Source organism: Schistocerca gregaria, chromosome 1, assembly GCF_023897955.1.
Source record: "Schistocerca gregaria isolate iqSchGreg1 chromosome 1, iqSchGreg1.2, whole genome shotgun sequence".
In the NCBI taxonomy this organism is placed as follows: domain Eukaryota; kingdom Metazoa; phylum Arthropoda; class Insecta; order Orthoptera; family Acrididae; genus Schistocerca; species Schistocerca gregaria.
In genome coordinates, this window is record NC_064920.1 from 469,216,211 (window position 1) to 469,229,893 (window position 13,683).

At 39.6% G+C, this 13,683-nt stretch overlaps 1 protein-coding gene across 1 annotated transcript in view; it reads right to left on the reverse strand.

Moving 5' to 3' along the window:
- LOC126352984 (erythroid differentiation-related factor 1) overlaps window positions 1-12,048 on the reverse strand; it is a 224,218-nt gene extending 212,170 nt beyond the window's left edge. The window contains exon 1 of the mRNA XM_050002728.1: window positions 11,789-12,048. Coding sequence (XP_049858685.1) covers window positions 11,789-11,830 — 42 coding nt within the window. The 5' untranslated portion in view covers window positions 11,831-12,048. The remainder of the gene's footprint in view (window positions 1-11,788) is intronic.
- Window positions 12,049-13,683: the final 1,635 nt, after the last annotated feature.

Consider the following 13,683-nt stretch of genomic DNA (forward strand, 5'->3'; position numbering starts at 1 on the left):
TTTAATTTTAAAAATCTATCTCTGCCACACCAGAGAGTAAACATTCACATGAACAGATATGAGAACATCTAAATTAATATAACTCATTGAAGGTTCGGCTTGTTACTTACCTAGGATTTCAGACAGTGTGGGACAGTTCAGAGTCAACATACAAATAGGCCTACATATTTCTGGCAATAAACTGCAGATATTGTTAGTCAAAGTTGATGGGATTCAATGCAAAGAAAATCAGATTACAATTTAGCATCCACTGATAATAGGGGCATTACAGATGGAAAACAAGTTTGAAGTGAACAATGATGGGGTGTGAAGTCAGATGTGGTCTTTACATAGGATGCATTCCAGCATTTGCATTAAGTAAATGAGGAAATCATAAGAAATTCCAACCCAAATGTACATCAATGTACCAACTCACTTGGTCATACTGCAAGTTTGTAGAGTCTCAGTAAATGCTACATTTCAGACAATGATTAGTTTTTTGCTTCATTGTACGAACAAGTTAAGTAACCACTAGAAGTGCAATAATTATCCCGCTCGTTATTCTCATGACATACGTCTGACAGAGCAAGAGAAAGCCGTCTTCTGTCTGTCACTGTTAGTCATCCACGATGCTGCCAATGGATATCTGTAGAGTGACTTGTTAGCTGTTGGATTGAAACGGAGCTACACTTTTTATGTATGATGAGTTTCTATTGTCACTGGAGGATGGTGGGAAATGACTGCACCTCAGTGAATGGTGGCCAGTTGGTTCCCAGGCAGACAGCACTGCTTGGATGACGTAGCATGGCCAGCAGCTACAGTGTCACAGGTGTTCTGTGTCTCGAGGTGGCTTGTGTTTCAGTGGTGTCTTCTGAGTTAGGTAAGCTGGCTTGCACATTAAATGTATCTAACCCTTTAAAACTGAGTGAGTGCACTAATACTTCAATCCACAACTGTGTATGGGCCTTGGCAGGGCAGCTTCAGTAATCAGCGCAGTGGACCATGTCAGGTCCTTGAAAGCTAAAGCTGTTCATTTCCCAAGCCCTGTGGTTCCACCCAGTTACAAAGTTTCTACTTGTCTCGGGAGTCCTGGAAGGAAATCCTAAGTGAGTAAGGAGGTCCAGTACATGGTTTTGGAAATTTGTGGTACGGTCTTGTGGGACCAAACTACTGAGATCATTGGTCCCTAAGCCTACACACAACTTAATCTAACTTAAAGTAACTTACGCTATGGACAACACACACACACACACCCATGCCTGAGGGAAGACTCAAACCTCAGGCAGGGGGAGCCGCCTGGACTGCCACAAGGCACCCCAGACCGTGCAGCTACCCTGTGTGGCGACATGATTTTAAAGAATCTCCTGACACAAACAAACATTTCACTGAACACCAGCTTCACCGGGTAGGTCTGCAAGTGTTCTTTTAATACACTTCATAATCATAGTAGCACTGCTGGAAGGGCATCAATCCACGAATTCATCACATGCCACTTAATAAATGGTGTCCTTCAAGAAATGGTGTAAGTGTTCCACAATATTTTTTGAAGTTGCACAATATGATGAAGTACTTATGTGTACCCTGTACACCCACACCATTGCACAAAATATTTCCACCTCTCCCTGCCGACCCCACTCAGAAGACAAATGCTGGTGACAGCCGGAATGAGAAATCCAACTGCACCAGATCCTCAGCAGTTTGTGTTTACAACAGGAATACTCCTGGCCACCTAGTGTATCTGTTGATCATCATGATGTAGTACCAGTAGTTACATGTGAATGGAGGTGGTCCTACAAAGCATAGGTGGACATGTAAGAATTGTGTCTCTGGGATGTCAAAACTTCCAAGCGGAGCACCTACAGAGGGAAAAGAAAACCATGGAAACACCAAATATACAACTATGATTAATACAGTATAGGAAAACTTTTGGCATTGTAAACAGCTTCTATTCCTACTGGAAAGGGTAAACACATGTTCTGTATGGTTTTCAAGGGAATCTTATACCACTCTTCTTGCAAAATAGTGGTACGTTCAGGTAATGATGATGGAGGTGGATAGTGATTATGCACCTTTCTCTCCAAAGTAGGCCACAAAGGTTCAGTAATAATTGTTAGCCAGTGGAGATGCGAACTATTCATCCTCATCCTCACAAAACCAGTCCTGTATGATGCAAGCTGTGTGAACAGGAGCCCTGTTGTCTTGTAGTACAGCATCACCATTAGGAAACAAATACTGTACCACGGGATGGACCTGATCAGCAAAAACAGTAACATAATCTTTGACAGTAATGCAATCTGCAAAGTAAGCATAAAGCCCATGGAATACCACAATAAGGCTGCCAAATCGTCATCAACTCCCGCCATATTTATCTCTTGGCAGCAAGCATTCTGCATCATAGGCTGGGAACAGCTTACACCAGATGTAAACTCAGTCAGATGTTGGAAACAATGTGCAGCAAGAGTCATATGACCAAATTCCATTGCTCCACAGTCCAGATTTTATGGTTTCAGTGGCACATTTTCCTGTCGCAGCGCACAGAAAAAACAAACACATATATCTTTCCGTGCGAGCTCTGATTACCCTTCTATTATTGTGGTGATCGTTTCTCCTGTTGTAGGTTAGCGTCAACAAAATGTTTTTGCACTCGGAGGAGAAAGTTGGTGATTCAGCCACAACAAAAACACCTTTGTTTAAATGATGTCCACCCAAAATCCTGTGTCATTTCAGTGACGCTCTCTCCCCTATTCCACAATAATACAAAATGTGCTGCCCTTCTTTGAAATTTCTCAATGTACTCCATCAGTCCTATCTGGTAAGCAACCCACACCATGCAGCAGTATTCTTAAAGAGGATGGACAAACATAGTGTACACAGTCTCTTTAGTAGCTCTGTTAGGTTTTCTAAGTGTCCTGCAATAAAATGCAGTTTTTGGTTAGCCTTCCCCCACAACATTTTCATTGTGTTCATTCCAATTTATATTGTTCGTAATTGTAATTCCTAGGTATTTAGCTGAATTTATGATCATCAGATTTGACAGATTTATTGTGTAACTGATGTTTAACAGATTCCCTTTAGCACCCATGTGGATGACCTCACACGATTTGTTATTTAGGGTCACAGTTGCCAATTTTTGCTACATACAAATATCTTTTCTAAATTGTTTTGCAATTTGTTTTGATCTTCTGATAACTTTACTAGTAGATAAACGACAGCATCATCTGCAAACAACCTAAGACGGCTGCTCAGATTGTCTCTTAAATCGTTTATATAGATAAGGAACAGCAGAGGGCCCGTAACACTACCTTCAGGAATGCCAGAAATCACTTCTGTTTTACTCGATTACTTTCCATCAATTACTACGAACAGAGACATCTCTGACAGGAAATCACGAATCCGGTCACATAACTGAGAAGATATTCCATAAGCATGCAATTTTAGTACAAGCCACTTGTGAGGTGTAGTGTCGAAAGCCTTCTGGACATCTAGAATAACAGAATCAATTAGAAATCCCTTGTCAATAGCACTCAACACTTCATGTGAGTAAAGAGCTAGTTGTGTTTCACAAGTACAATGTTTCTAAATCTGTGGTGACTGTGTTTCAATAGACCATTTTCTCTGAGGTAATTAATAATGTTCAAATACATTATATGTTCCAAAATCCTGCTGAATGTTAATGATAGGGGCTTGTAATTTATTAGATTTCTCCTACTACCTTTCTTGAATATTGGTGTGGCCTGTGCAACTTTCCAGTCTTTGGGTACAGAGCTTTCATCGAGTGAACAGCTGTCTATGATTGTTAAGGATGGAGCTATTGTATCAACATACTCTGAAAGTATCCTCACTGGTATACACAGTCTGGACCAGAAGACTTGCTTTTGTTAAGTGATTTTTGACTGCTTCACTACTCCAAGGATATCTACTTCTAATTTACTCATGTTGGCAGCTTTTCTTGATTCGAATTCTGGAATATTTACTTTGTGTTCTTTGGTGAAGGAATTTCGGAAGGCTGTGTTCAGCAACTCTGCTTTGGCAGTGACGTCGTCAATAGTACTTCCATTGCTATCATGCAACGAGGCATTGATTTGTCTTGCTGCTAGCATACTTCATGTACGAACATGATCCCTTTGGATTTTCTGGCAGATTTCGAGACAAAGTTTTGCTGTGGAAACTATTTTAAGCATCTCGCATTGAAGTCCACGCTAAATTTCGAGCTTCTGTATCCATTGGAAATTCTGTATCCATTTCGATTTGGCATATTTTTTACATTGTTTCTGCAACAGTTTTCTGGCCCATTTTGTGCACCAAGGAGGATCAGCTCCGTTGTTTGTTAATTTATTTGATATAAATCTCTCAATTGCTGCTGATACTATTACTTTGGCTTTTCAAGCTACATCTGGTCTACACTTACACTGTTAATTTGGAATGATTTGAGACTGTCTTTAAGGAAGGCAACAACTGAATTTTTATCTGCTTTTTGGATAGGTATGTTTTTCGTTTAGTTTTCGAGGATTTGCGGGTTACAATATTCTAGGTCCTTATGACAACCCAGTGTTCAAAAATCCCTGTATCCATTTTGATGCTCGCTATTAGCTCAGGATTATTTGTTGCTAAAGGGTCAAGTGTGTTTTCACAACCATTTACTATTGACACGGACTCCTCAACTAACTGCTCAAAATAATTTTCAGAGAATATGTTTAGCACAATTTATGATGATGTTTTACGCGTACCTCCTGATTTAAACACGTATTTTCGCCAACATATTGATGGTAAAATAGTCATCACCAACTACAATTATATGAGTTGGGTACGTGTTTGAAATCAAACTCAAGGTTTCTTTGAATCTTTCAGCAATTGTATCATCTACATTGGGAATTATTATTTTATTCCAATTGCCAAGAATGGGCTCTGACCATACTAACTCACAGAAACTATCTATTTCAATTTCGCAACACACTAAACTACTTCTAACAGCAACAATCACACCACTGCCAACTGTGTTTGGACTATCTTTTTCGAAACACCTTTAGGTTCTTCGCAAAAATTTCGGCTGAACTTACCCCAGCTTTACTCAGTCTTCAGTGACTATAATGATTTGAGCATCAGTGCTTTCTATTAGTGCTTGGAGTTCTTGTACTTTCTCAACACAGTTACGACAATTTACAACTGTTGCACAAATGGTTCCTGTATCTATATTCTTCCTGTGTTCACCCTGCACCCTTAAAGACTGAAGCTCTTTTCGTGTTTTCCTGAGACTGTTTAACCTAAAAAACCACCCAGTCCATGCCACACAGCCCCTTCTACCCATGTAGCTGCCTCCTGCATTTAGTGGACTCCTGACCTATTCAGCAGAATCCAAAACCCAACCATCCTATGGTGCAAGTCAAGCAATCTGCAGCCTACACGATTGCAGAATCATCCAAGCCTCTGATTCAGAGCCTCCACTCGGCTCTGTACCAGAGGTCTACAATCGGTCTTGTCGACTACGCTGCAAATGGTGAGCTCTGTTTTCATCTTGCAAGCAAGACCGGCAGCCTTTACCACCTCGGTTAGCCACCCGAAACCAGAGAGAATCTCTTTCGATCCATAGTGACACACATCACTGGTACCGATGTGAGCTACCACCTGCAGTTGGCTGCACCCTGTGCTCTTCATGGAATCCAGAATGACGCATTCCTTGAAGACCTGTTCCATGCCTGGAATGACTCCACCCGGTATGCACACGGAGTGCACATTGTCTTTCTTCCCCTTCTTGGCAGTCATGTGCCTAAGGGGACCCATAACATGCATAACACTGGAGTTCCAAACTACCAATAATCTCACCCTCTACAATTGCGCAGATCTTACAGGCTGAAAGGTTTCCTCTGAAACAGGACAGGTGTCTGCATCGAGCTGAGCAACAGTGTGACTCCCTGGGAAGTCTTTCGCAACCTGCCACACCCTGAGGCGAGTAGTAACTGGGCTAGCCACTGGTGAGGACCAATCAGAAGACTCAGACATGCTGAATGTCCATTGGATCCCCATGGCTGGCCCACAAAAGTGATGCCCATCCACTGCAGCTTCAAGCTGTACAACCGAAGCCATCATAGCCTGGCGCTGAAAGCTGTCTGCCATAATCACTCAACACACACTTTTGTATGTGCACTCAATTAGTAGATGATGTATTTCTGCTCCCTCTGTATTCAGTGTAAATCTTCAATACAGTGTTTCTTGAAGCACTTAACACTTGGGCTACCTTGGTTAGGAAAGCATCCACTACATGAACACCAACAATATGCCCGTGTTCCAGCTCAGCTCCAACATTATGTGCTCACGACTCCATAGAGCACTGTTCTGACCTCCACTGACACTTTAAGTGTAATGAGGCATTGCACAGGTGCTGCTCATACTCAAATACAACAGTGCCACCTGTAGGCCCAGCTAGCGTCTACATTTATGTTCAAGCATGCACTTCTTGTGGTATTTCCATATTTTCCTTCAATCCCTGTACATGCCATATCGTTTTGCACTTCTGGCATGTAATGCAGGTCTGAGTCCTTGTACAGTAGTCCATCTATATACTGGCACATACAAAATCGTGCATTAGTACTGCCCTCACAGCAGTTTCCCAGATAGTCGAGTCCATGAATAAAGTTGAAAACCCATCATCATAGAATTGCAAACACAAAAAACTAGTGCCAGTCAGGTGACTCATCACAACATATCAGCTACTCAGTGCCTGGCAGTGACGTGTGTTGCAAGAGCAGAGTTGTCTCAACTATCAGTAGGTCCTTCAACTCCTTGTCATTTTTCACAGCCACTAGCTCAAAGAAACCCACTGGAATAGAAATGCTTTCCACTCAAGGTAAAATGTCGGCAGTGACATTTTTTGAACTGCTTGCTTGCACATTGTGTGTCATAAATTACAATATCACATTTAATAGGTCGATTCGCAATGAAAAATAGTTAAAGTATTCCATGGCAGCAGAAATGCAAAACCAGCAGCTGATTGTCTGCATATACACTGAAGGCATGTCTTCTAACAATGAATCTGAAACACAACTGCTTCATATGTGCCTGAAAGTTCTGTGTAAAATAGTAGCTGCTTATCCGTGATCTTCTTGGAGAAGAAAATGAAAGGTTGTCTGTACTCATTAACATTGTTTTAGTACAGATTAGATTAATACTTGTTCCATAGATCATGAATACGACACTTCGTAATGATGTGGAACGTGTCAGGTTAATAAAAGATGTCTGTACAAGAAATTACATTACCCAAAATATTGCATGACACTAATGATTAAGTGGTGTTTTTTTTTTTTTTTTTTTTTTTTTTTTTTTTTTTTTTTTTTTTTTTTTTTTTTTTTACTTACTTTATATCTAAAAATTCAGCCAATGAGTAGAAGGAGTTGTCATCTAGAAATTCTTTTAATTTATTTTTAAATGTTAGTTGGCTATCTGTCAGGCTTTTGATGCTGTTTGGTAGGTGCCCAAAGACTTTTGTGGCAGCATAATTTACCCCTTTCTGTGCCAACGTCAGATTTAACCCTGCATAGTGAAGATCATCCTTTCTCCTGGTGTTATAGGTATGCACACTGCTATTACTTTTGAATTGGGTTGGATTATTATCAACAAATTTCATAAGGGAATATATATACTGTGAGGTTACTGTGAGGATCCCTAGATCCTTAAATAGATGTCTGCAGGATGACCGTGGGTGGGCTCCAGCAATTATTCTGATTACACGTTTTTGTGCAATGAATACTTTTCTACTCAACGATGAATTACCCCAGAATATGATGCCATACGAAAGCAGTGAATGAAAGTAGGCATAGTAAGCTAATTTACTGAGATTCTTATCACCAAAATTTGCAATAACCCTAATAGCATACGTAGCTGAACTCAGACGTTTCAGCAGACCATCAATGTGTTGCTTCCAGTTTAACCTCTCATCAATGGACACACCTAAAAATTTTGAAAATTCTACCTTAGCTACAGACTTCTGTTCAAATTCTATATTTATTACTGGAGTTTTGCCATTTACTGTACGGAACTGTATATACTGTGTTTTATCAAAATTTAAAGAGAGTCCGTTTGCTGAGAACCACTTAATAATTTTGTGAAAAACATCATTTACAATTACATCACTTAGTTCTTGGTTTTTGGATGTTATTACTATACTTGTATCATCAGCAAAAAGAACTAACTTTGCATCTTCATCAATGTGGAATGGTAAGTCATTAATGTATATCAAGAACAGTAAAGGACCTAAGACCGAACCCTGTGGGACCCCGTGCTTGATAGCACCCCAGTTTGAGGAATCAGCTGTTTTAACATTACACGAACCACTTATTTCAACTTTCTGCATTCTTCCAGTTAAGTATGAATTAAACCATTTGTGCACTGCCCCACTCAAACCATAATGATTTAGCTTATCTAAAAGAATTCCATGATTTACACAATCAAAGGCCTTTGAGAGATCACAAAAAATACCAATGGGTGATGTCCGGTTATTCAGAGCATTTAATATTTGATCAGTGAAAGCATATATAGCATTTTCTGTTGAAAAGCCTTTCTGAAAACCAAACTGACATTTTGTTAGTACTTTATTTTTACAAACATGGGAGGCTACTCTTGAATACATTACTTTCTCAAAAATTTTTGATAGAGCTGTCAGAAGAGAGATTGGGCGGTAGTTGTTGACATCCGACATATCCCCCTTTTTATGCAATGGTTTTACAATGGCATATTTCAGTCTATCAGGGAAAACACCCTGCTCCAAAGTGCCAATGCAGGATGAGGCGTCCGAGAAAATCTCTAGTGGTATGTTGGCAATCGGGTGCACAATGAGAGTGGCTTTAGTGAGGCTTGTCTGGCAGGCTGGAAATTCCACCTGTAGTTTTTCAGTCCTAATGACAGGCAAGGAATCACGTACTTTGGGACCAGCAACGATGGCATGGAGCAGCACATGGGCTTAATCCAGTCAAAGTAAAAAGTGATGGTAAAAGTGTGTCACCCCTAACAACTGATATGTTTTGCGCACTGACTTCGGCGGACCATCTCCTCTTTGGCATTGATATTGCATTTGGCTAAATTTATGATTTCACAGTCATCAAATCATTGGAAAAACATTTACAGGTGTCTTTCATATGATGCCACCAACATACAATCAATGTATGTAAAACAGAAGTCCAATCCCTGCAAAACATCATTGATAAGAACTGAAAAATATGTGTTATGTTTTTAACATCACAGAGCACATATGGGTATCTAAATAGTCCAAAGACTGTAGTTATTGTTATTTTATGGATGTCCTCTACTGCATTTGGTTTTTGGCTTTTATGAGCTTCAAGGTTGAGGAAACAATGTGCTGCACCATATGGCATGCAAAATCCCTGATATCGATCAGTAATTGTCTAGCAACAATAGATTCCCAGGGGTAGGACCAGCTTTTTGAAGCTGCCTATACAACGGTATAGGTTATGGGTCTAGTTGTTATATCCTGCAACCATTCATCCTGGTGTAATATTCCAAATGGAAAAAGGACAAAAGTAAGTAAAAAATGAGTAAAAATAAACAATAATTAAAGTGACATACCCGAGGAATAGAAATGAAATACTGTATTTAAATCAACTGAATTAAAATAATGATTTTCTTTAAATGCGAACATTTTAGGTCACAGTCATAATGATAAAGGTCGGAGAATAAAGTATATTGCACCCACCAGGACATGAAACCTCAACCTTCAGCATGCCAGCTATATAACAATATCAGTTAGTGTATTTTTAAGGCTGTAATACATCTTGAGAAATTCTATTTTGTCAATTACTCACACACGTATGCACACCAGGATGTATTGCTACAGGTTGTGATATCTGGGACACTAAGCTACATCACTGAAAAGGGGGTTTCAATAAGATGATCGCACCCCTTGGAACCTCTCCTTTTGAGTGTTAAGTCTTCTGTAGTCTCGACAGGCATTTTAAACAATCAGTTTCTTCAGCACCAAATGAATGGGAGGACCCCTATTGGTATCTGGCGGTCACGCCACAGCTGCTTGGACCACTGCATTGAATTCTGTTTTTCTGATGTGGAGTTTGTTGGGTGCCAATCGTATGAGCTTTGACAAAACAGGAAGACCAAGTGAGGTCCTCAGGTTATGCACTGTGGAGTGATGAAGTGAAGATGGCACCCTGAAAAGTCATACAATTGGCAGAAACTCGATTAGCACGTGCACCAGAGGCAGGGACATGGCAAAGAAGTGTACCAACAGATCACTACACTGTTTTTTTTAAACATTTACAGAATTATGTGTTGGTGCTTGGCAGAACATGACAATAATATTAAAGAGGGAAACACTTCCTAATATTTTGCAAAATTGTATTTATTGTATCACAAACTGGCTTTCAGCCTATCAGGCAATCTTCAGGTGACAACTGAATGTGTTTGCAACATTCAGTTATCACCTGAAGATGGCATGAGAAGCCGAATACCAGTTTGTGAGAAAATAAATACTATTTTGAAGAACATTAAAAAAGTGTTTTCATCTTAAATATTAAAATGTTTTTTCTTTCTTTTTTTCCTCAAAAGACATTCATCTTTAGATTTCGTTTTGGATCCGTTTAAATCAACACCATGTTTTATGCAGCTAACCCTAAATCTTGCTCTCTCACACACATTTTCTTTTACTGATAGCAACAATCTCCAAACACTGTACCTTATGATGGCCACCAAAGCATGCATGGAGTCTACAGTGTTGAGAATAATGACACAAAATGACAGCAGTTCAAAAATTTAACACTATTGCTTTGTGATTTGTACATGGCTGTACCTAGCACAGATCTTTCTCTCAAAAATCTTGCTCTCTAACCCAAGTTTGATAAAGGTAGATATATTATTAACTGAACACAAAGGAGCACTCTTAATTCTTTATTTCACACTTTTACACCACACTCAGATAGCAATTTAGTTTATTAAAAAAATCGTATCCGTGATAAATAATTTATAGGCCTCCTTACTTCCATTGCACAACTGCTCTGTGGAAAATGGGTTGTTAAGGAGAAACATACAAAACACAAATTTAAAATCACACGTTTTCCCCCTGCGTCATTTCTGTGAGTGGAACATCAAAATATTTTAGGAGAATGTATTCTCTCCTTTTTTGTGTTAATGTTTGAATCCGTGGATGGTACAACTATTGTAGTTTATTTGCACTTCTAGTACCAGGCCTACAATAAGCGTATTTGTGAGTACTGGATATTTGTATCGCCCTCGAAATTAAATGGTTAATTCGGTGCAAAGTAGTTAATATTCTCAAATTAATAAAATCCCGCTCGGTAATTGTTATTCCTTTTCCATAGCATAAGGAATAACATACCTTAGGTCTGATTGAGCAATCACCGATAATATTATCTCATAGGGCATGGATGAATTAAAGTATGTAAAATACATTAGGCCTACCTCAAGTTTTCTGCGTCCCAAACTCTACCCTGTCCATATTTCTGAAAAGAACTGGCTGGAGAATCAAAACTAAATGTAAATTTTACGCTAGGAACGATAGTTGCCATCTACGAAATTACGGTGATGCTGGAAAGTTATTTTATTTTAACCTTGGCGATCAAAATGTATATAATTTACTCCCATCTCATCAAGATTTTCGTTTCCTAATTTAGTCAACAATTCTCCAGTGAGGACAAGCAGTCTAATAATAAAAGCATCAAAACGTAGGTCCAAATAAAGACAATAGGCGAATGTCACATTCCTACAGCGCTAGCCGCGTGAGAAAAAAGTGCAATACCAATGTAGTCTCGATACGTGAAAGTATTAACCTCACCATTGAAAACTGTGTAACTTTTCCTTTGACATCCATTGTCATCGCTGTGATCTGGCAATATTTGACATCGAAAACATCAAATCACTTGTTATACTTTGTATACAGCATTAAATGCTTTCGTTTCGCTGTCAAGAACTACCCGCAACTTATTTGTAAACATACTACCGCCTCCAAGACATAAAATACATCCAACCAAAGTTGTTAATAACTGCGACCTGCACCATTAAAAGAAGCGTCTCGTCATAGACCGGCTGTGCACTGCTAATTGTCTAACGATCTTGATGTCTTCACGAAACAATGATACGAGAATAGCAAGTACACTTATAGTTTTGTTACCAGAAATTGATTCCCAATTCATATTAAACCGTTGACAGTAATTAACTAATGACTATCAATTCATATTAAACCGTCGTATTCAGCTTGCCTATCACCTGACTTTATTCTTAACAGAAAAAAAAAGAAAAAACGCTCTTGGAATACTGGTTTCTGTAGAGAAATATACAGGCGAATCATGCCGACTGTTTTATGCCGACTGTTTTATTACATTAGTACGTTTGATGAAGCAGAACAGCATGGTAGGCATTGTTAGTGCTAAAGGGAGACCAGTTGTTAGTTTAAAGTTCTTGGCTACAGGAACAGACCAGGCGGATCTAAAATAGAGAACTTCAAATTCGCTGCAGTCAATTTTAGAAATAATTCCTCAAATTTGCGAATCTTCTTGTAATCCCCTCAAGAGCTATATGAAAATAACTTGATTAGTTACTTGGTTCCTTATTTCAACAAAGAGAAACACAGGCACTGCAGTATCATATATATCCACCGACACCAAGAAAACGATTCTCAATTAAATTTTTTTCCCCTTTACGGGAATATACATCATGCATGCACGAGTTCGGGTTATAGAAGCATGGTAGACGACATATGAAAGTTTGAGTCTGGTTGCAATGCATACTCAAGATAGCCTAATGGTATGCCAGCATGGTAGCTCAGCGTGTTCGGTCAGAGAGTGAATAAATCAACGAAGAACGAACAATATACAACAAAATGGGGTCAAAAAAAAATGGCACAGTGGCCGCTCGCGATAAATGGGAAATACAGGTTCGCGTCCCAGTCTTGTCACAAATTTTCATTGTTGTCATTCCATTATGCAGCTGATGGTTGTCCATATTCGCAACTGAGAATACATTTCATGCAGCGAGCTTGGAGAAGCCCAACAGCCGCTTGCAGGACGAAATTGAGGCATCTCTTTGCATAGATAAAGAGACAGTAAAAATAAAAGAGAGTGTGATCATAAACCTCGACTGAGAGGTCGTCCAGAATGAGGTGGTTGACATCAATAGAAAACGGTAAGGGGTATGGAGTAGGTGACATGGAGAGTGAGGAGTCACACAGAGGTATGACATTGTGTTTTGTACAGAGGTGGTGATGGAATTGGTGAAGGAGAAGGTGTCCTCGACTGTGGTAAGTGCCTCTGTATGAGGCCATCGAAAAGCTAGCACGTTTGTTTCACTCTATTCACAGAAACTGTTTGGTGTTTGCCATTGCAAGGTATTCTGCCATAGGCCTGTAGACTTCGTGAAGGCCTCAGTGGAGGGCCTGGAGAGAGGCATGGGCAGAGTCATCACACAGACTGACAAAATTACAATGCTTTCCTTTTCAACAAGGTAGAGTGGGGAAGACCAATTACAATCTGATTTGAGCATATTTGGTGTCATCAGTCTAGGTGAGCCAGTTTATCCAAGTCAGTATGGAACATGACAATGTTCACCCTGGATGGTGCATGGGGGAGATGTCATTGGTAGAAATTAATAACGCTGAGGAATCTGCTCATCTCATAGTAGTCCATGGATAGAGGAGGTTACAAATAAATTTAACATGGATGGATGTCGATTGAA